The sequence below is a fragment of the Engystomops pustulosus genome, chromosome 5 (genome assembly GCF_040894005.1).
Source record: "Engystomops pustulosus chromosome 5, aEngPut4.maternal, whole genome shotgun sequence".
NCBI classification, from domain to species: domain Eukaryota; kingdom Metazoa; phylum Chordata; class Amphibia; order Anura; family Leptodactylidae; genus Engystomops; species Engystomops pustulosus.
The window spans coordinates 43015292-43038336 of record NC_092415.1 but is presented as its reverse complement, the minus strand read 5'-3'; the positions used below and the strand labels follow the sequence as shown (position 1 = coordinate 43038336).

The following is a 23045-nucleotide window of genomic DNA, read 5'->3' as shown; positions in this document are numbered from 1 at the left end:
GACAAATCTGCGGCAACTGTGTGATGCCATCATGTCAATATGGACCAAAATCTCTGAGGAATGCTTCCAGCACCTTGTTGAATCTATGCCACAAAGAATTGGCAGTTCTGAAGGCAAAAGGGGGTCCAACCCGTTACTAGCATGGTGTACCTAATAAAGTGGCGGTGAGTGTAGTTGTGCTGTGCAGATTGGTGTACTTGGGGTTATGTTATGTGGATGGGAATTGATCTGTTCCATATGGCAGGGGTTTAAATATTGCAAATTATTAAGAGCAGCTCAGAGAAAGCCAGGGACACGCTTGTTGTTTTCGGTAACCCTACAAATATAAGGTCAGTCATTCCTCCAGCAAAATCCCTATAGCCGGACGCATGCGTAGGTACTGTTACAGGGTTCTGAGCAGGGAGCTTCCCTTGTGCCGTATACTTTTGATGGACTATCCTGTTAAGAGGATTTGTTTCTTTGCGGTTTACCAAGTTCTAGGGCAGTTTATACAGAGCAGGAAGGAGAACTGCAGGAAAGCAGCAACCGCCACGTCCAGCCTCAGTGACCGGAGGGAGGCGACACTGTGCCGGGAGGAAGTGACCGGGAGTGGGCGGAGCAGTAGCCGGGAGTGGGCGGGGCAGTGCGGGGCTGGCGGGAGATGCAGAGCCGTGTAACATGGCAGAGCAGTCTGAGCGCTGACACCCCGCACACACTGGACGCAGTGAGTACCGGCCTCATACACTGCACTCATCATATGTCATCACACACTTGACTCACTGCAAAACCGCACCAACAGAGTGAAATAAACTCCTTCAGGCTGTATTCACACTAACATACAGTAGTTCACATATGTACTATGTACTGTAATGCCTATTTTTCTTAGATTGAACATAAGGACCAGTTGGGTCTACAAATTATCATGTTAATGTGAATAAAGTCTAAAGAGGCTGTCCAAAATGTTATATATGGTAAGCCCCTGAGGATACAAAAATAACACCCTGTGCTCACTTCTCTGCATCAATCCCTAAACTAGCTCATAATGTAAACAAGTGTTCTAAAAAGTGATCACATAAAGTTATAGGCACTAAAATGGTATCTCTGGGAAAAAACTTTCAACACTGAGGGCACGTTCACACGTTCCGCTAGCGTCGCGTTATGAACAGGGGGCGGAGTTTGGGGCGATCGCATATGCGTTTCTCTGGAAACGGGTTATTAATCGCATGCGTTTCCCGGGAAACGCATATGCGATCGTCCCGAGCCCCGCCCACTGTGCGCTAGTGTCGCGTTATGAACGCGACGATAGCGGAACGTGTGAATGCGCCCTTAAAAATAAGCCTTAAAAAAGCTCTGTCAAAGATGGCGATATGAAAACTAAAGAGATTTTCTCTGTATTAGTTTTTCTTCCATAAAAGTGTAAAAAAAAAAAAATATATATATATATAAAATATAAATGACGTTTCACTGTAATTGTAGTGATCTTTACAATAAAGATAACATTACTTTTATGGTACTGTCCCCCAAAAATGACAAAATAGGAAACCAGATGTGACAATTCTTTCCCTCTGTACATTCAGTCGTCAGTAATATGTCATCAATAAGCTAAAGACCCACTAAAATAAAGTATTTATAAAGTGCATCTAATCTTGCAGAAAATAAGCCTTTATGCGTCCAAATTGAAAAAAAAAAAAAATTGTATATCTTTTACAAAGTGACAATTCATAATCTGCTCTGAATGGCGCGGCTTCCCTTTGTCACCCTGGCGTGTGCCCACACAGCAGTCACCACCACATATGGGGTCTTGTTATTCAATATTGCACCCAATTTTTGTTTTAACCCCTGTAAAACAATTCAAAGGTTAACAGAACAGAATAAAAGCCGAGACCCCTAATTTCTAACACAAAAAAAATGGGAAAACCTATTGATTTGAGTATAAGCCTAGTATATAGCATGCTGACTCATGCCCCCAGTATATAGCCAGAAGCCCCTTGCCCCAGTATATAGACAGCCAATCCATGCCCCTAGTATACAGCCAGCCTGGTAGTTGAGTACACAATTATTTTATATTTTTTCATGACTCGAGTATAAGCCTAGTTAGGGTTTTTCAGCACATTTTTTGCTTATACTCGAGTAAATACTGTGTCTAGTTATTTTGAGATTTCAGGGGACTAAACATTAACACATGAGAAGAAAACCTTTACATACGGTCACACTGATCTCTGTTATTGTGTAATATGTAAGTAAATGTCAGAACTGAATTGTGATTCTTTGCAGTTATTATGCTGATGTGAAAGATGAGCGCATTAGAGCTTTCTCCATATCCGGGGGACAAACTTCAGAGTCTGGAGAAACTTGCCCTCTGTCGGGAATCCCAGTTATCCATGTTACTTACTTTATTTGGAGAGGTAATACGATTTTTTTTTTTCGCAATGATTTTATCTGTGATGGTCCCACAGTGAAGGAAATGGTTTTTTATGGATCATTTATAGTCTGACTTGTATGCGGCCGTAGTTTGCCACTTTATATCCTTATTATAAGGGTGGCTATGGATAAGTCTTAGGGCGCGGTCACATGGTGCGTTTTGGTTGCATTTTAATTACGTTTTGAAACTCATTGCAATAGCTGAGGAGACGTGATTTGCTTAATTACAATACTTTTTAACATTTGCGCTTACAAATCACCTCTTTTCAGATGTTGTAATGCTTTTTAAAACTCACCGTGTGACTGCTCCCTAAGATTGGTGGGAATTTTGTCCGACTGCTTAAAAACTGACTAAAGAAGGGTTTAAAACGCCACGTGTGCCACCACCCTTGGGGTGCATTCACACGTGGCATTAACTGATGCGTTTTCAAATGCATCACAGCAGAGAAGAGGAAATATTCCTAATTTTATTTCTGTCAACATGGCGTTTACAAAATGCACGCATTATTGTGATGCATTAACAAATTTCTAATTTGTTTTGCATTTTGTAATTGGACGAATCTCCTCACTTAGCTGTTGTGATGCGTTTGAAAACATATGAGTTGACACCACATGTGATCGCACCTTGAGGGTGATGTCACACATGGCGTTTTTAGTCCGTTTTTAGTTTAGTGTGTTTTCAGATCGTAAAAAACCGCTTGCGTTAAAAACACCATCCGTTTTTTTAAACATGCATGTGTTTTTTGTCAGTTTTTAATTGCACTAATTCGGAAACCTGGACAAGAACGCATGCGTTTTTTTGCAATCTGTAAACGCACTAACTAATAACGGCCTAAAAACGCCATGTGTGACATTACCCTTAGGCCTTAAACCCACAAGTGAGTCATTAGTGAGTTCAGTTCCAGACATTCTGGTAAGCTTACGCCGCAAGTTTGGTGTGAGTTGGTTGCATTAGACTCTCTTGTTTTTATGTAAAACCTGAGAAAACCTTCCCTCTGTACTATTCTCCCTCTGCCTATGAAGATGAATCGCTGTACTGTGATGTTAGGCTGACTCATCAGATAATGCTCTTTCTTCCAGCGTTCACATTTAAGCTTCCCATCCATTTTTATATATGGCCACACTGGCACCGGAAAGACGTACGTCCTGCAGACAGCGCTGAGGACACTTGAGGTGAGAATGAAACTACATACAATTTTCTATTGTGAAATGTGCATTTGTCATGCAAAGGGTAACTAAATATTGTCCATAGGGAACCATGAAGATTGGTAGGGATTATGGAGGCTACAATATACAATGAAGATCAGAATTAAAGAACAACACACCATTTCCTAAATGTCAAGGCCGTTGTATGATCCTATGCAAATATATCCTAACATGAGCAAAATAGCAGAATTTTGTTTTATAAATTGTATATTTTGTTAACCACAGAACGAAATGTAAATGAGATCATTGTAAAAGAACACTGATCAAAATTACACTTCTAGGGTGGTGGCACACGTGGCGTTTTGAACCCGTTTTTAGGCCGTTTTTAAGCAGTCCGATTAAAAACGATGCGTTTTTGACAGTTTTTAAAAAAAAATATTTTAGTTAAGATAATTGGAACACGGACAGAAACAGTCAAAAACCGCATGTGTCAGGATGCCACGTGTGAATGCACCCTAACTTTTCACAACAAAAAATGTTGTGCTGCTCCAAAGTGACTGAAATCCTTTGGTAGCAGGTTGTCTAGATGAAGGACTGAGGGTGCCTTCACACATGACGTTTTGGGCATGCGTCAGAAAGCATTTTCTTTTGTTTCTAGAAGTGTACGCAGCTGTGAAAGTGTTAGCACAGCTGCTTATATTTCCAGCAATGAAGAAAAATGCAATTGCTGGAAGGATGGTAACATGTAAAAAGCAAGCAACGCCATGTGGCTGGTCTCAGAGATGGGGGACTCCCACAGATTGTGAGAATGTGAGTCCGCTGTACCCTGAGATGCACAGAGTGGCCAGTAGCGTATCGGATATAGCGGAGTTCGGCTGTCTCAGTCAGAACCAAAGAGTTGAATAGAGCGGCCAGTCACACATGTGCTGCAGATATAATATGATATAATGTACATGGACTACTGCAGACCTCATTATACAATTCGTGCAGGGCCTCTAAATATGTATGTATTCAGCCCACCTTCCTGGTGCATGAGTCCACTTAATGGAGGGGACACACTCCGTATATGTAACACCTACAAAGAAATAAGGTTTCGGTCCACGCTACTATGATTAAAGGGGTTTCCCCATGAACATAAGTTAGGACCTATCAGTGCTGAGACCACCACAGATCGCGAAATTGAGGGGTCGGTCAGAATAATGGAGCAGACGGCCGCACATGACCCATTTGCTGTTGTTTTTGCAATGTATATTACATGTATATTTATGTGGTGTCTGTTCTGTTTCGCAGCTTCCTCATGTCTTTGTGAACTGTGTGGAGTGTTATACAGCCAGGATTCTATTTGAAGAAATTCTCAACCAGCTTTACAACCACTGCCCTGGTCCTGAAAATGAATTTTCTTCTTATGAGAGATGCGACACGTTTAATGAGTTTGTTCGCTTTTTTAAGAGGGCGACTGCAAGTCGAGGATTACGGAATGAAACTGTGTACATTGTAGGTAGAAGCTGAGCATCCATCCAACATATTATTCTTCATACATGGCTGCACTGTAGCTGGGCTAATAGTAGTTTCTGTTATTCCCTTCTGTTATTAGTAGTCAAAAATACAGTGCAGTATCCTTTTTTTTTTTCTTGCTGCCCTTTCATACGTGGAACTCTTTGATGAACAGGAGATTAAACCTCCCGTCTTTCATTTCAGGACCCATAATGTACATGTGAACTGGACCTAAGATCGTTTATACGTTTTAATTTTTCCGTTTATGGAGCTTGTTTTTTTGCATAACAAATTGTACGTCCTAGTGCAATATTTAATATTCCATGATGTACTGAGAAGCAGGAAACAAATTCCAAATACAGGGAAATTGAAGTAAAAACACCAGTTTCTTCTGGGCTCTGTTTTTAAGGTTTTCACTATGCGCTGCAAATGACATCTTTACTTTATTTTATGGGCCATTATGCTCATGGGGATACAAACTCATACGGACTCCATGCTCTCATTGCGACAGATTGTCGATCCCCGATGATGTCACAGGCTGCTGAGATTTAAATACCTTTGGCATTTAACAGGTTAACACCAGCAATGGGTGCCAGCACTGATTGCTGGCATTACTGGTGGGTGTTTTCTGCATAATGCAGCAAACACCCAGTATGTGTGACGAAGCGAAGCCCATACTCTTTAATAAAAAGGCATGCAACCTATACCATGTGATATTCCCCAAATGCAAATTGATGAGTAAACAGAAGCTTTGTAGAAATTTGCATAATTGTCCAGTACTAGTTGTTTTGGTGCATGCTTCATCTCTGTGTCCAATACCTTTGTATACTCCAGTGTATTTTAGGGCCACGTGTCAATATATATCAGTTATGAATTTAACCACTTGTCGTTTTCCCTCTGTTGTACGGATATGTTAAGGGTATTCACGACATATACTTACCAGGGAGGGTAGCAGCTTATTTGGCTGTATGCTTGTGGTACATTCTCCAGTCCATCTTCTTCCCTCTGATTGCGGGAGGAGGAGAGAACAGTGATTTACTGTTGCCAATGTCCGTGGTGTCTCCTGAGTGATAGAACTGTCCTTACTTATATGGACATATACATCATTGGGAAACACCCACAGTGTGTGCTCAGTCGAGGCCATGGATGGATGCCATACAGTGACATCCGCCCCCGCCATGGCCTCTACTGCTTTGTCTTTTCATCCAATTCTTACTACTGTTTGTGACAAATATTGAGAAAACGATTGCTTCATTTACTAGTATATGTCTACGGACTTGTACAGCATCTACTGGAAGCTTTCCTGTCTTGCATACTAAACATGTGTAAAAAAGAAAAAAAAAGGTGTGAAGGAAGCCTTATTGATAATCTTGAGTGATTTCCAGAAGTATACTTTCCTTTTTTTTCCTCCTGTGGGTAAATGTGGGCTTGTATGTCTATAATGTGTTGAAAACTTCTTCTGCTGTGGACACTTATAATTCAGTCTACTATTCATGTTTTGGATTGCTCTGCCTAATATGTAGACTCCATTATCTAAGACGAATGATCTTTCTTACAATAGGTCCTTGATAAGGCAGATCTACTGCGGGAAATGGATGCAAACCTTTTACCAGGATTTCTCAGGCTTCAGGAACTGGTACGTACATGTAGGTAAAATAACATAGACAGGAAAAAACACAAAGCTAAATGGTCTGGTGGGGTATAAAGGAGTATATAGGAGAGAAGGGGTGCGGTAATGACTAGGGCTGTGTCGCTTCTTCCTTATATACACTTTATTATAGAGTTCAATTGATTTTGGTATAAAGTAGTTATGGAATCTCATTGTCCGGCAGGAAATTTGTGGATATCGTCACTTATGGTGCTCCGTTGTTGGAGCTCTATAGGGTGCGTCTTCCATCTGGTTTTAGGACCATGTGTTTCTAAAATACTTCTTTTTTGCGTGTCTCTTTAGTTATGCAGACAGATACATGAGAGCTCTTATATTGTATATGATCAGCCTCCTCCTTATATTGCAGACTGGTGATAATGTCACAGTGATACTCCTTACAGAAATAGCTTGGGAAACTTTCCGCCCAAACACAGGCTGCTTTGAACCTTTGACCATATATTTTGCAGACTACAGTAAAGGTGGGTAAATATGCATGATATGTGTTGTCCCCTATCCATAGGATCAGGAAGGATCCAGCCGTTGTGATCCCTACCAATCTTAAGAACGAGTCCCATTCTCACTAGGAAATGGAGCAGCAGGTCAGGCATCCGTTTTACCACTCCATTCAATAGTATGGGGTTGTCAGAAATTGCCAAGCACAGTGCTCTGTTATGTCCAAGACTTATGTCCATCCTTTTTGTGATAAGTGAAGGGCCCAGGAGTTGGGGCGTCACCATTCACCTTGTTATCCCTTATCCTGTGGGTAGGAGATAAATTAAAAAATTAAATTAAAGTTAACATTGGAGCACCTTCATCTTAATTTCCAGGAACGGTGGCGGTCTTCACTTGACATGTTTATAGAACTTTATCTATCAAGTGTAATTTTATTTATGTTAAAATATTCCTCTACCCTCTATTTTGCAGTTGAACTGCAGAAGATCTTGTCCAGTGATCATCCTGAAGACTACTCGCCTGAATTCTATGCATCGTACATCAACATTCTACTGGGGGTGTTCTACACTGTCTGCAGGGATGTAAAGGAGCTGAGGCATCTGGTGAGGTTTCTTATTAATTTATTGCCTCACTGTAATTAGGTCTATATGTAATCGGCATGATTATTAGGAGTTAGTCAATTTTGATATACCGAGAATTTGAGTTTTTTAAATTTCAATTTTAGTTGGAATTTAATTAAAAAAAACAATATATCACATTTGGTCAAACTCTATATAATGACTCATGATAGAAGTAATACATCTGGACGATGATGAATGGAGGTGCTCTGCATTGTACGTAAAGGCCAAGACCCAATGCGCACAACCGGGCTTTTGCACTTCTAATGGGTTGAGGACTCATCCTTGGTCTGTGAAAGAAGCTGCAGTTCTAGATAAGTACAACTATATAGCCTTCAGATATTGTGCACTTGCTAGAGGCCGTACAACAACACTGCACTGTAGAGATACATATTTTTGCTTTCCATAAATACAGAAAAGTTTTAAATTGTTACAAATAGCATAAATCTATAGTACAGGATGTATACATGATTATTGGTTTTCCTCTTGCTTCTAACAGGGTGCGGTAAACTTTGAGATTGAAACAAAATTTTAAATTGTAACAAATAGCATAAATCTATAGTACAGGAGATAATAGTAAACTTTGTAATATACTTTTTTTATGGAAATCTGCCCGCCCCCCCCCCCCACCTTTCTAACTTTAAGTAGTCTATGTAAATCTGCTTCCTGTCCTGTATTCATTACATTACTAACTCTTCACAGCAGAATCATCAAGGGATATATGCTCTAAGCATGTACAGGGGGCTATGCTTTCATGATCTCTGTGCTTTGTATAGGACTGATATACTGCTCACTATGGGAGAAAGAAGGAGCAGAAAAAAAGGCAAAAGGAAGTTTCTTAAAGAAGTTGTTTGAGGATAAAAAATAAATCTGATACATGTCTGGGGGGAAACTTAAAAAACAATCAACTACTTATACTCATTTCCTCCGGTGCTCCTGTTCTCTCATGCCCCTCCGCCTTCCAGGGCATTGGAAACAAACATAGGCTGGCAGTGATGGGCAGCACCGCGTGACGAGGAGCATAAGTTTTTGGTTGTGTTTTTTTTGTTGTTGTTCTTTTTAATTATTCCTGAACAACCCCTTTAATTAATTTTTATTTTTATCACAGTCTCTATTCACTATTTCAAAAACTCATTCTGTATATACATGACCATTGGTTTTCCTCTTGTGCTTCTCACAGGCTGCGCTAAACTTTCCAAAATTTTGCGAGCCAGTAGTTAAAGGAGAAGGTAAGATTGCTTATTTGTGGCAGTTTTAAAGCATAAAGATTTGCCTACAATAAAATAATTATCTTCACTAAATAAACAATCTAAATAATTTACGCTGCAGATTGCATTGTTAGGTTTCCAATATTTACTTTCCTCTTGGCTCAGCATCAGAAGAGGTTTATGGCAGATGTTTATCTCCTACCTTCAGCAGGATTATTGGAGAAGTCTTGGGATGATTTTTACTATCATGTGTAATGTCACAAGCACCTTGTGCACTTTTGTTTATCCCATTGGATAAGGGATGACTTTATTTTTAGTGGGGGTTCCGGTGGTGGAACTCCCACCGGTCACAAAAATGGGGGTCTCTTTTCACTCCGATTAATTGAACAAAAATGCTCCCTTACTGCTCTACTTATATCTATGGCTCTGTCAGATATAGCTGAGTACCGTACAATATTACTTCAGGCAATGCATAGACCATGGATGGAGTCGCAAACGCACATGTTCAGTTTTTTTTTAAAGGGAACATGTAGTCATTCAGGTTTTTTTTTTTAATAAAAATCCATAACTCATTTACATAGTTACATAGTTTATACGGTTGAAAAGACACACGTCTATCAAGTTCAACCAAGGAAGGAATTGGGTGAGGAAGGAATTAGGGGGAAACAATTTTAGATAACATAACAGTCAATGTTATTTAGGTGTAAAAAGGCATCTAGAAGCTCTCTTCTGTCCCTGCTGTAACCAGCGCCTGAGGGAGGCTATTCCAAAGATTGACAGTTCTCATAGTAAAAAAAAAATCAATAAAAAAAAGCTGGCACCTTGTCAGCAGACTCAACGAGACACAAAGTGCCTATTTTCTCTTGTCCAATGTTTTTTGCAGCTCCTTCATTTCCCTCTCCCTGGAAAGTTCTCTTCAGCAAGTGACTGTGTGACTCAGCTAAAGTCTCCCTTAACTTTCTCATTCCCTCCCCATTGAGGGAGCTGAGAGAGATGTTGTCCGAGTCCATGCTGAAGATAAATTTTTCTTTCAATTCCTTGATTTTATTATTGGATCTTGAATTATTATTGCCATAACTATGTTTTAGTTTAGAATTTTTAAATTTTTTTTTTTTTTTTAAGCAAAGGAAACGGACACCCACAAATTGTGGAGGAATATTGAGCCGCATCTGAAGAGGGCCATGCAGACGGTTTATCTCAGGGAGATATCAAGGTATACCGTATATACTCGTGTATAAGCCAAGTTTTTCAGCACAAAAAATGTGCTGAAAAACATCCCCTCGGCTTATACACGAGTCTATAACAAAAAAAAATTACCCACTTAAAAAAAAATAAACTTAAATACTCACCCTCCGATGTCAGCGCGGCTGCCCGATGTCGGCGCGACTTACCGATGTCCCCGATGTCAGCGCGTCCCGTCTTCTTTCTTCTCCGCGGCTCTTCTTCTTTCTTCTATCTTCCGTCATGGACGCGGCCATGTCTTCTTAGTGGCCGCGCATACTATGACGTCAGCAGCGGCCGCGTCATAGTATGCGCCTGCTAGAAGAAGAGATGGCCGCGTCCATGCCGGAAGAGAGAAGAGGAGCCGCGGAGAAGAAAGAAGACGGGACGCGCTGACATCGGGGACATCGGTAAGTCGCGCCGACATCAGGAAGCCGCGCTGACATCAGAGGGTGAGTATATAAGATTATTTTTTTAAGGGCCGTGGGGGCAGGCTGGCTGTATACCACTAGGGGCTTCTGTATACTACTGTGGGCTTCTGTATACTACTGTGGGCTGCTGTATACTACTGTGGGCTGCTGTATACTACTGTGGGCTTCTGTATACTACTGTGGGCTTCTGTATACTACTGTGGGCTTCTGTATACTACTGTGGGCTGCTGTATACTACTAGGGGCTGCTGTATACTACTAGGGGCTGCTGTATACTACCGTGGGCTGCTGTATACTACTGTGGGCTGCTGTATACTACTGTGGGCTGCTGTATACTACTGTGGGCTGCTGTATACTACTGTGGGCTGCTGTATACTACTGTGGGCTGCTGTATACTACTGTGGGCTGCTGTATACTACTGTGGGCTGCTGTATACTACTGTGGGCTGCTGTATACTACTGTGGGCTGCTGTATACTACTGTGCGCTGCTATATACTACTGTGCGCTGCTGTATACTACTGTGGGCTGCTGTATACTACTAGGGGCTGCTGTATACTACATGGGGGCTGGCAGGCTGTATACTACATGGGGGCTGGCAGGCTGTATACTACTGGGGGCTGGCAGGCTGTATACTACTGGGGGCTGGCAGGCTGTATACTACTGGGGGGGTTTGACCAATGCATTTCCCACCCTCGGCTTATACTCGAGTCAGTAGTTTTCCCCAGTTTTTGTTGGTAAAATTAGGGGTCTCAGCTTATACTCGGGTGGGCTTATACTCGAGTATATACGGTAATTCTTATGTTATTCCTGCTTATTGACTGCATAATGTGTTGCAGCAAATCAATATATAGCTTTCTGTATCTGATCAAAAAGAGTAGGTCAGGGGGCCCCCCCACCCCTCTATCAGACGCCTAGTACCCTGGGCCCACAAACTATGGAAATTCTTTGTTATTTTGGTGTTAATTAAAAAAAAAATATTCAAGTACCATACAAAAAGGACTTTTATATGCAAGTACAATACAAAAATGATTTTTATATTTTTTCTTTAGCTCTCAGTGGGAAAGGATACAGCAAGAAGACAGGGAAGCGTCACAACTGAAAGGTGTTTTTTTTTTTTTTGGCGCAGTTATGTAAATTGAGCAAATCAATATATAGTTGTTCCTTGTATCACATCTTGTGTCTCTCCAGGGCTGTCTGCACATGCTCATGTAGAATTGCCATTTTACTCCAAGTTTCTCCTCATTGCTGGATATTTAGCCTCGTACAATCCTGCTAGAACGGATAAAAGATTTTTTTTGAAGGTACTTTTTTAATATATAAAAAAAATTCCATATTTAAATCTAGATGCTTGCTTCTTTATTTTTCTTAGGATGTCTACATTTAGGCATAGGCTTTAGAGAGTAATCACACCTTCTGTTATTTTGTGTGCTTTATGTGGTCATTGATGGCAGTAGGGAAAGAAATATGGGATCCCAGTTGACATTGTCCAGCCGCCTATTGGTTATATATGAAGAGGCAGGCGCCTCCTGATGGGGTGGAGAGAATATCAAGGGCTTCTGCACAGCACGCCAGCATTCAAAGTTTGGAGTGCCATTTTACGATGTGTAGTATATGAAAGTTAGTGTCAATTTTGTAATTTAGATTTTAAAGAGTGTGTAAATGTCATGATTACTAGAGCTTCAAAATATCCCCAAAAATTCCCTGGCAGCAAAAGGGGCTATATTCCTGTTAATATGGTAGGCTTTGTTATCGTAAAAAATTTACCAGTAGATCGTTTGACTTTTTTTTTTTTTTTTTCCTTCATATTTTAGCATCATGGGAAAATCCGAAAAACCGATTTCCTGAAGAAGCATGAAAAGGTAAATGAGGATATTTTAAAAAAAAATAAAAAAATCTCTTTATTATAAGTTTTCTAACATTTTAAAGAAAATCTATCATCAAAATTAAGCATGATAAGCCAAGGGACACTTGCTTATAAATCCAGGCGCCATGTTACATGGTAGTGTTATACGGTTGAAAAAAAGACATATGTCCATCAAGTTGAATCTAGGAAGGGAAGGGATTTAGGGGAAGCGATCCTATATTACATATCCGTCAATGTTATTTAGGTGTAAAAAGGCATCTAGGCCCTTCTTGAAGCTCCCTGCTGCCCCTACAGTGACCAGTGCCTGAGGCAGGCTATTCCACAGATTGACAATTAAGGGTTAACTGTCAGTTAAGAGTGTTACCAGTGCCCCTCCATGCTGTAGCTTCACAGGCTGTCTGTCTCCCCCTCTTCTCCCCCCTCTTGATCTAATCTCACTGCAGTAGAGAAATGTTGCACCCCACAGTGGGAGTGGAAGTGCTCCTGCACACTATATCAACCTGTGAAGCTGCAGAACGGAGGGGCTCTGGTAACACCCCCAGAGTTTTTCAGGCTCATTGGCATAAATTTAAAACCAGACAGTACAGACATTGCAGGCACTGATGATAAAGTCGTGTCTATCTGAGAAGCCGTACAAGAAGGCATCTTTACTTTGAGAGGCTGATTTCACACAATCTATTGCTTAAGGGATTTAGACCCTCTTATATTTCGCTATCTTCTTTGACGTGTATGAAATAGGGGCAACAAAAAGTCAGTGCGGAGAAAAATGTATTCATTTGGCACATTAATTTAGACATCTAATAGATGGTGCAATGTAATACTCAACATTGCAAAACTCCTTCAGATTAATCCTCCAACATCAGATACGCCGATAAAGCAGAAGACTGAACAAATCTGAGAGTTGTATCAATGACTTTGTATCAATGACTTTGATACAACTCTCTCCCTCTGTATATAAAGACCATTACATAGTGTACCATATTAGTCAAATGGCTGTATGCTTGGCTAGGTTTGTTTAAGAATGACTATAGGAGTTTTGTGTTATGTTTTATCCCTAAATCGTTTCATCTTGTACTTTTAGATTGTATTTAAATCGTATCGTATTTACATTGGAATAATTTTCCCTTTTGTGGATTATAGTTCTATGTTTTATTTTTTTTTACTTTGCTTTATTTCCAGACCAGTAACCACCTCCTGGGTCCTAAGCCTTTTCCTCTGGATAGACTGTTGGCTATACTGTACAGTGTCGTGGACAGCAGAGTGGCACCTACAGCGAATATCTTTTCCCAGGTAAATAGAATGAATTATGTTGAAGATCCCATCTTGGCAGAGATTATTAGGCTTGTCTTGACAGCTGTTTGGGCATGTGTGTAGCCCAGAGTCAGACAACCTGTGGTATCCCAGCTGTTCAAATAGAAATTTATCAATACAGAACAGCGTATATGAGAGGAGCCTGAAGAGATCCGCTGCTTATTATATTCAGCACTTGTCCGCAAAACATTGTCATTGTGAACCTTTTAATTTCTATCTTAGATTTCATCCCTTGTCACACTTCAGCTTTTAACTCTGGTGGGACATGATGATCAGCTTGATGGACCCAAGTACAAATGTACCGTATCACTGGATTTTATCCGAGCTGTAGCAAGGTATTTATATTTTGTTCTAATGTCTGTGTCTTAGTTCCCTTGAGAGCCCAGCATTTGGTGATGGTGTGTGGGATGTACTGTATATACTTGAGTATAAGCCGACCCAAGTATAAGCCGAGGCCCCTCATTTTACCACAAAAACCTGGGAAAACCTATTGACTTGAGTATAAGCCGAGGGTGGGAAATGCATTGGTCACAGCCTCCCCAGTATATAGCCAGCCAGCCCATATCCACCAGTATATAGCCAGCACCCTGCCCCAGTATATAGCCAGCCCCCTGCCCCGGTATATATCCAGCAGCGGGGGAAGCCAGAAAAGGTGAGTTTTGATATATATTTTTTAGTCGAGTATAAGCCCAGTTTGGGTTTTCAGCACATTTTTTTGTGCTGAAAAACTAGGCTTATACTCGAGTATATATGGTATATTGTTTAGCGTTGTAAAGGGACATTTGGTTGACAAGATTGTGAGGATACTTTGTAAAGGTTCATGGTTCCCATCTATTAATACTAACATTAGACCTAGCGCTGTTTGCTGCTTGGTAAAGTAAAAACAGCTAGAAGACCTCCTGGGTCCTGACCGTTCTCCAAACAGGTCTATTTTTATTAAATATTTGTATTTTTTTAAGTAACTGCATTTTTGCAGAATATGTTCTTTTTAGTTGTTTATTGTTGTGCTGCTGTTATTAATTCTACAAATGTATAAATCAACAGCAAGGTGTCAACTAATGCCCTTGTACCCTTACACAATCTGTCGCTGCCCTGTCAGATTGTGTATGTACTTAAAAAAAAAAAAAAAGGTCCATTTTTTAAATTTTTTTAAATAGTATGTTATAGATTGCCAGACGACCAACAATAATGAAAAGTGTAAGTGCAGAGGTCACATTAATGCCCATTTAAGTGTCATAGACAATTGCACAGGCAGTATTACTCCACAAAAAAAAAAGTCTCATGCATTTAACTACACATGAAACTTTTCTCTCTTCTCCCTCTTTTAGGGCCGCAAGCTGCAGCCTTTTCATGTCTTTTCATTGCTGTATGCTGTGGTCACATCACCTTCTAAACTGGCCACAAGCACGGCACCTTTGCGAAAGATTAATAATTTTACAAATTTTAAAAATCACAGTAAATATTTGACCTTTACATTGCTGGTATACAGCATAGGGTTCCTCTTGCTTACAATTGTGTTTAAATTCTGCATATAAGGTATGTTATACTGTATGTTAAACTTTTTTCCTTTTTTTATATTTTATTCAGGACTGTGAACTTTGATATTGTCAGATATTTGTATGATTTTCTATGAAAACCTGAATCTGAAGACTTCATACAGTATTGAAGAACACGTCGCCAACCATGCAAAATATTTTTATGCATTGTTTCGATACTTATTTGTAATAAAAACAAGGCTAAAATTAAATGATGGTCTCTTAAAATATTTCTTCTAGGAAATATCTTAAGGATAGATGTATTAATTTCCAAAAAGGGGATAGTTGATATACACTGTGTGTGTGTGTGTATGTATATATATATGTGTGTGTAATATATAAAAAAAAATTATATATATATATTTTTTTGTTTATTATTTATGTAGCAGCCTGTTCATGGTCTGTCTGTAAACACGAGACACAACTAATGGAGCACAACACCTCGGTGTGCTTTCAGAGAGAGATTCTTTAATCTGTATAAAAGACCAGTATGACATTTTGTATATTCTCCTAAATTGTGTATAATTATTTTACTCCTGCCTTTCTTAATACGGTAAGCAGATTATGGAAAATCATATGCATTCTTAGCGTTGCATTGGCAATTAGTGTCACTTGTAATGATTATAGGTGTAGCATAAAGTACTCTGGTTTACATCCCAGAAATAATGCTTTGCCTGGCTTAGAAGGGGGAAGAGCGTGGCTGATTATCCTTCAGGATGGCTATCATCTTCCTGAGGTGCATATTAGAGAAAGCTTGAGTGTAATTGATAATATCGTCATTCTCCAGACACTGATGACTGTAATTTTCATGTTAAATATGTATGTTATGTACCTAGCAGACTCTTTAGTTTTGTCTGGATTGTAATTGTACACTTTTTACTTGCACTCTGAAAGTTATTTTTCTTTACAACTTTGTAGAAAAACTAAAATTCTATTTTTTTTTTTAATGTATTTCAATAATTGAGAACATTTATCAGCTGCGATCACCAGGTTATGCCATAACGATAATATGGTTACTTCACTATTTGCTAGATTCCTTTTTTTTACTATTTCTTCTGAAAACTTTTACTGTCTTGTCATGAGGTTGGTGTGAATTAAAGCCTAGTGAATCGTCTCCATTCAAGGCAAAGGATCAACCTACACCTGCCATTGAGGTTGGGGTGCCCCTATACGAATGACATCTGCAAAAATATCTATGGGTTCAGACAATGGGGCACGTTTACTTACCCGGTCCTAGGAGTTCATAGAAAGTTCATGGTCCGATGATCATGCACTCTGCCGCAATTCATTAACATTGTGCACCCGATATCCTGCATGTGTTACTTCCCCACTCAGGTCCGCCGGAGTTCACCTTCTTCCTCCTGGTGTATGTAAGTGCATTGTCTTGCAACAATTGTCTTGAATCTTATTTCCGGAACCAATACTGTGGTAATCGTCTTTCATTTGTCATCCATGGCCTCGTTCCTTAAAATCAACTCCTCCACCTTTTGTGCAAGAAGGAGCACTGCCAGAGCCCTGCAAATTGATCTCCAGCAGCTACAAATGTGCAAGTGTCTGCACAAGCGGTTAGAAACCGACTCCATCAGGATGGTATGAGGGCTCAACGTCCACAGAAGGGGGTTGTGCTCACAGCCTAACACTCACAGCATTTTCCAGAGAACACCAGGATTGGCAACATTTGCCTTTTGAGCCCTGTGCTCTTCACAGATAAGAGCCGGTTTACATTGAGCAGATGTGACAGTCTGGAGATGCTGTGGAGAGTGATCTGCTGCCTACAACATCCTTCAGAATGTCAGTTTTGGCAGTGGGTCAGTAGTGGTGTGGGGTGGCCGCACAGCCCTCCATGTGCTCGCCAGAGGTAGCCTGACTGCCATTAGGTACCAAGATGAGATCCTCGGACTCCTTGTTAGACCATATGCAGGTCCGTTTGGCTCTGGGTTCCTCCTAATGCAGGACAGTGCTAGACCTCATGTGGCTGGAGTGTGTCAGCAGTTCCTGCAAGATGAAGGCATTGCAGTTATGGACTGTCCCGCTCGTTCCCCAGACCTGAATCCGGTTGAGAGCATATCTCGCTCCATCTACTAATATCACGTTGCACCACAGACTGTCCAAAAGTTGGGAGATGCTTTAGTCCAGGTCTGGGTGGAGATCCCTGAGGAGATCATCCGCAACCTCATCAGGAGCATGCCGAGGCGCTGTAGGGAGGTCATACAGGCACATGGAGGCCACACACAATACTGAGCCTCATCAGGAGCATGCCGAGGCGCTGTAGGGAGGTCATACAGGCACGTGGAGGCCACACACAATACTGAGCCTCAACAGGAGCATGCTGAGGCGCTGTAGGGAGGTCATACAGGCACGTGGAAGCCACACACAATACTGAGCCTCATCAGGAGCATGCTGAGGCGCTATAGGGAGGTCATCCAGGCACGTGGAAGCCACACACAATACTGAGCCTCATTTTTTTCTTGACAAATTTTGTGGGTGACTCAAAATCCAGGCCTCCATTTTTTAACAAATTTGATTTCCATTGATGATTTATTTTGTGACTTTTTTGTAAGCACATTTATTTTGTACTGAACAAAGTATCCAATGAGAATATTTTATTCAATCAAATTTAGGATGTGTTATTTAAATGTTTTTACATTTTGATCAGTGTAGGATTAAGGTGGCACTGGGAGTTTCATTGCTCCGAGAGTAGAGGAAACCAACATCACAGTTGATTGGAGTGAAGGTACAGTTTTGGTAGATGCCAATGTTTATTCAAGATACTGGGGGACATTTACATAAAGTGTCGGTGTCTGCATTGGCTTTGTTACCGACCTGCTCTCGGAAAGAAGATACACATTTAATATTGTGGAGCTGTGCAGAGACATTTCTGGCGCCGAGACCATTTTCTGTCCCTGGGACCAAAATCTGTCCCGAGCACCAGAAATGTGTCCAACAGTCCCTGCTAGACCAGTTTTCTTTTGGTCTACTTTCCGCCAGTTTTCAGCGCCCAAAAAGGGCTGCGACACATATTAATTGTGTCTGAGTTTCCACTCCGCCAAAGCCACGCCCCTTTTCGGAGAAGAGTCGGAGCAGACGGAAAAAGGCATTTTTTCTGGCGCCGCCAGCTAATAAATAGGTCTGAGAGCAGAACATGTGGTGAGCGCCACAAAACTGGCGGAAACGCCATAGTAAATGTCCCCCCATTGTGTTCATTCCATTTGTGATGTGAAGCAAGATGTTTTATCATCATGTCTTGATACTTAAAACCATAAATTTTAAGGAGGATGTGATTTCCTTTTGTCATGAGTGTTTATAGCAGTATAGACTATAGGAAGTGTTGAAATCGACTATATTTATAGTTTTCCAACCAGCAGAGGGTGAGCAAGGATAATACTTACCAGCTGCTGCCTCCAGTAGGTGTGCCAAGTGTTGTAGAAGGAATGTTTACAATGTATACTGTCACTGCAAAGAGCATTGGCTTTAATGGAGGGAAGGAGCAGATTTGCCAAAGGAATTTCTTCTATTGAAAAACCATTCCACACAAATCAGTATTTCTGCAAACTAGTCTGACGCCGGATACACATTTACATTTGTGAACCTGTGCCTTATATGTACAGTGAGGTTTATTAATCTGGAATCTAGTTAATTTCCAGTTCCACATGTTCTCAAATTATTAGATTGTGAGCCCCATTGGGGACAGGGACCAGCAAAACTCTGTGTAATCTGTATGCGCCATATAAATAAAGAATTATTATTATTGGTGATTTTCTTTTTTAACATTTGTCTAGACACAATACATGTGAAATGTTTATGTGCAGAATTTGATCTGTTTAGGATTTTTTTAAATCAAATTTATATACATGTGTTAGCAATGAATGGAAAGTTGTTTGTGACAAACCGTCATCCACCCAATAGAAGAGGCTCAACCCAGGAAATGGATAAACTATGTGGGCGCGTTCATAACGCGACGCTAGCGCACAGTGGGCGGGGCTCGGGCCGATCACATATGCGTTTCCCGAGAAACGCATGCGATTAATAACCCGATCACATGCGTTTCTCTGGAAACGCATATGCGATCGCCCCAAACTCCGCCCCCTGTGCGCTAGCGTCGCGTTATGAACGCGGCGCTAGCGGAGCGTGTGAACGCGCCCTGTGGAGTAGAGGCCAACTAGGTATGAACACGCTATGTAAACTAAGGAAAATAATCATTAATAACATTACACCTTTCAAAACCAGTATAAACAATCCATAGAACTGGTATAACAAACATTCACTACAAGAAGATATTACTATGTTTATGTCTGTGCCTCCCTGAATCTTCTACCGGCTTCCAATGGAGAGACAATGCAAGTCGTAGAGGCTGACATTGTACACATGTACGTAGTTATCTGTTTAATTTGTAGGAGCAGGGCTACTGTCAATGTGGGCGAGGTATGTATTGATTTTAGATAGTAAACTGAACACAGCCACTGCTTCTGTATTGTATGCTTGGGAGTTTATTTAAAATAGATTTTTTTTACAGATCTCTGAGGTTTTTCTTTTTTCTTCTAAACAAAAACTCAGCAGTAAATTTTAAAAAATTATATTGGGATCCAAACAGGTTGGTAATATCTCTACTTGTCGGTGTCAACTGGTCACAATTTTGGGCGTTGTAGTATTTATTCCGGTAAGTTTTGTATAACTTTTCCTTACACAAACAATATCAATTATTTGCTGAAAGTGGACAACCCCTTTAAGAATGACTTGGTGGATGAGTTGAGAATTACTTGCCTTTAGAATTGCAATTCAGGTTGTGTTCACATGTGGCGTTTTAGACGCATGCATCGGAATGCCACGTATGAACGCACCCTCAAATGTAGCAGGGAGGAATTCCTCCTTTTCGCATACGCAGTTACACAAAAGCGCTTGCAATTGCGAATACTTGTTTAGCATTTAAACAATGCAACCACCAGTGCTTTGTAGGGGTGATGAACCTTAATGCTCGCATACCTTTATTAAAGATTATAGTCGGCTATAAAGATTTAATCTTTATGTAAATTAGGCTGAAGGGCTCTGGGCCGCATCACCGGAGCCCTTCAAGAAGCAGGATGATAGACGATAGAACCTCAAAATTACCTCCACCTTTGATCAAGGGGGATCACAAAACGCAATCAAAATGCAATGTATGAACCCGGCCTCAAGAGACAGCTGACATCATCAGGAGGCAGTGGGCTTAGAAGTGATGCAGGAGCTCCGGTAACGCCTCTCAGAGCCCTTCAACCTAATTCTCAAAAAAAGATTGAATATTTATACAAGGAATCAGCCGACTATTATCTATGATAAAATTATGCCGCCGTTCAGCCGTTTAACCTCTACAAAGCACTGATGGAGCTTTGTGGTAGATTTTCTTTAATACAGGCACATGATACAACAGTAACATTTATAAATTCCCCCCTAGGTACTTACCCGGGGATTTTAGGATAATTGTAGGGTAATGAGACCCATTTTGAGTTAACATGATGAAATTCCATCGGTTTCAATCTGCCTGTGAGTTCAATATTTCACTTTCATTTTCCGGGAGATTTGGCATCCAGCCCTCAATTAGTTTCTGATTTTATCAGCTTTCAAGCATTGCATTGCATAGGCCGTAGTAACCTGCAGCAAGAACTGACATGTTGTGCGGCAGCTAATATACTGTGACTATGTCCTATGGGGCCTGACATTACTGCTCCAGGATATAGCGCTGCTACGTTTCAGCAGGGGACATACTTGCCGCAAAATACAGAGTTGTAGAGCCTGATAGTTTTCATATCATACTTTTAAGGTGTTTCTGATACAGATTCTATCAGAACATGGGACAAGGAGATGCTTCACGCTTCTTTCAGTAGCAGATTCTAATATGGGCCGTTTGGGCAGCAGCCTAAGGCCTAAAGCTTCTAAGGGGCTCAGAGACACCCAACCAACCCCCACCAGTGTGATAATGCTGTGTATAAATAAGGAGAGGGACCTCAAGCCCTGAAAGCGTCATATTCTAAAAGTGTGCTGGCTCTCTACACAAAGAGACCTTCCAGGACCTTTGTAGGACCTTTCAAAGGTCTTTAAACTGTTGACCTAAAAGCAGACAGAAAGGGACACCCTTTTTTCCCCAAGTAGCTTGGTACTGGTACCGTTAGTAGAATATCAAACCATTATATAGATTAGATTTATCTTTAAGCAGCCAAGGGCCCATGACGAGGGCCACCACTAGGAATTTTGGGCCCCCTCCCCACCGGCTTCCATTCCCACATTGATACATAACATTGTATACACAATTTCTTTTTTTGACCATAACATTTTTAAGCCATGAAAAGCTAGACTCTTTTGACAGGACCCTACTCTACTGCACATGTACCCTCAGTATATAGACAGCCCCTGCAAGTGCCCACTCAGTATATAGAAAGCCCCTGCACGCATCCCCTTTGTATATAGACAGCCCCAGCACAAGTCCTCTCAGTATATAGACAGCCCCAGCACAAGTCCTCTCAGTATATAGATAGCCCCAGCACTTGCCCATTCAGTATTTAAACAGCCCCAGCATGTGCCCATGCAGTATTTAAACAGCCCCTGCACGTGCCCACTTAGTATATAGATGGCCCCTGCATGTGCCCACTCAGTATATAGATAACCCCAGCACTTGCCCACTCAGTATAGATAGCCCCAGCACAAGTCCTCTCAGTATATAGATAGCCCCAGCACGTGCCCATGCAGTATTTAAACAGCCCCTGCACGTGCCCACTCAGTATATAGATAGCCCCTGCATGTTCCCACTTAGTATATAGATGGCCCCTGCATGTGCCCACTCAGTATATAGATAGCCCCTGCACGTGCCCACTCAGTATGTAGATAGCCCCTGCATGTCCCCACCCAGTATATAGATAGCCCCAGCACGTGCCCATGCAGTATATAAACAGCCCCGTCACGTGCCCACTCAGCATATAGCTAGCCCCAGCATGTGCCCACTCAGTATATAGATAGCCCCAGCATGTGCCCACTCAGTACATAGATAACCCCAGCACGTGACCACTCAGTATATAGATAGCCCCAGCACGTGACCACTCAGTATATAGATAGCCCCTGCACGTCCCCGCCTAGTATATAGATAGCCCCAGCACGTGGCCATGCAGTAACAAAACAGCCTCGTCACGTGCCCACTCAGCATATAGCTAGCCCCAGCTTGTGCCCACTCAGTATATAGATAGCCCATAGAAACCGCGGAAGTGCAATGTGGCCAGTTAAGGGGCAGAGTAAGCAGGTGGTGTTTTGTGGGTACTGTGTGATCCCGTCGGGCCCCCCTTTCGGTTGTAGAACACAGTCCCACTAGACCCCTCATGATGGCGGCCCTGCCCATGACAGCCTTGGGCTAACTGCCTACGAATGTGGCCAAAATTAGATTTTTTTTTTTCACAGCCAATTTGCTTCAGTCTGGCCATTTTTCACGGATCCTCATAAACTATAGTGTATGAGTGACCTGCCAAAAACGCTTCTGACTGGGTTAAGCTCTTCTTTGTAACAGATCGGCCACCGGGTCTGTTAAAATAACACCCATGTGCACCCAGTAAAGTGAGTTACATTTAGCATGTAAAAACGGACAGCACGCGCGTAATTGCCCTCGGTTTCTCAACATTATCCAGTGCTCCGAACAATGCAAAAACCGCACTTATCAATGATGTGAATGCGACCTTATGATGTTGCGTATGTGTATATATATA

General features: G+C 41.3%; 1 protein-coding gene across 1 annotated transcript; it reads left to right on the top strand.

Moving 5' to 3' along the window:
* Positions 1-462: 462 nt before the first annotated feature.
* ORC5 (origin recognition complex subunit 5) lies at positions 463-15578 on the top strand. Its single transcript, XM_072151769.1, has 15 exons — positions 463-703; positions 2254-2384; positions 3481-3573; positions 4837-5040; positions 6602-6676; positions 7056-7167; positions 7613-7743; positions 8939-8987; positions 10089-10179; positions 11667-11719; positions 11806-11918; positions 12429-12476; positions 13661-13771; positions 14015-14127; positions 15380-15578. Exons 2-15 carry the CDS (start codon positions 2274-2276, stop codon positions 15423-15425), a joined length of 1350 nt encoding a protein of 449 aa, XP_072007870.1. The 5' UTR covers positions 463-703; positions 2254-2273; the 3' UTR covers positions 15426-15578.
* The last annotated feature ends 7467 nt before the right edge of the window (positions 15579-23045 follow it).

Coding starts and splice junctions, on each gene's coding strand:
- ORC5 (XM_072151769.1), top strand. CDS start 2,274: ATGAGCGCATTAGAGCTTTCTCCATATCCGGGGGACAAACTTCAGAGT. Junction 7,168..7,612: donor TTTTGCAGACTACAGTAAAG/GTGGGTAAATAT, acceptor TCTATTTTGCAG/TTGAACTGCAGAAGATCTTG. Junction 11,919..12,428: donor ATAAAAGATTTTTTTTGAAG/GTACTTTTTTAA, acceptor TTCATATTTTAG/CATCATGGGAAAATCCGAAA.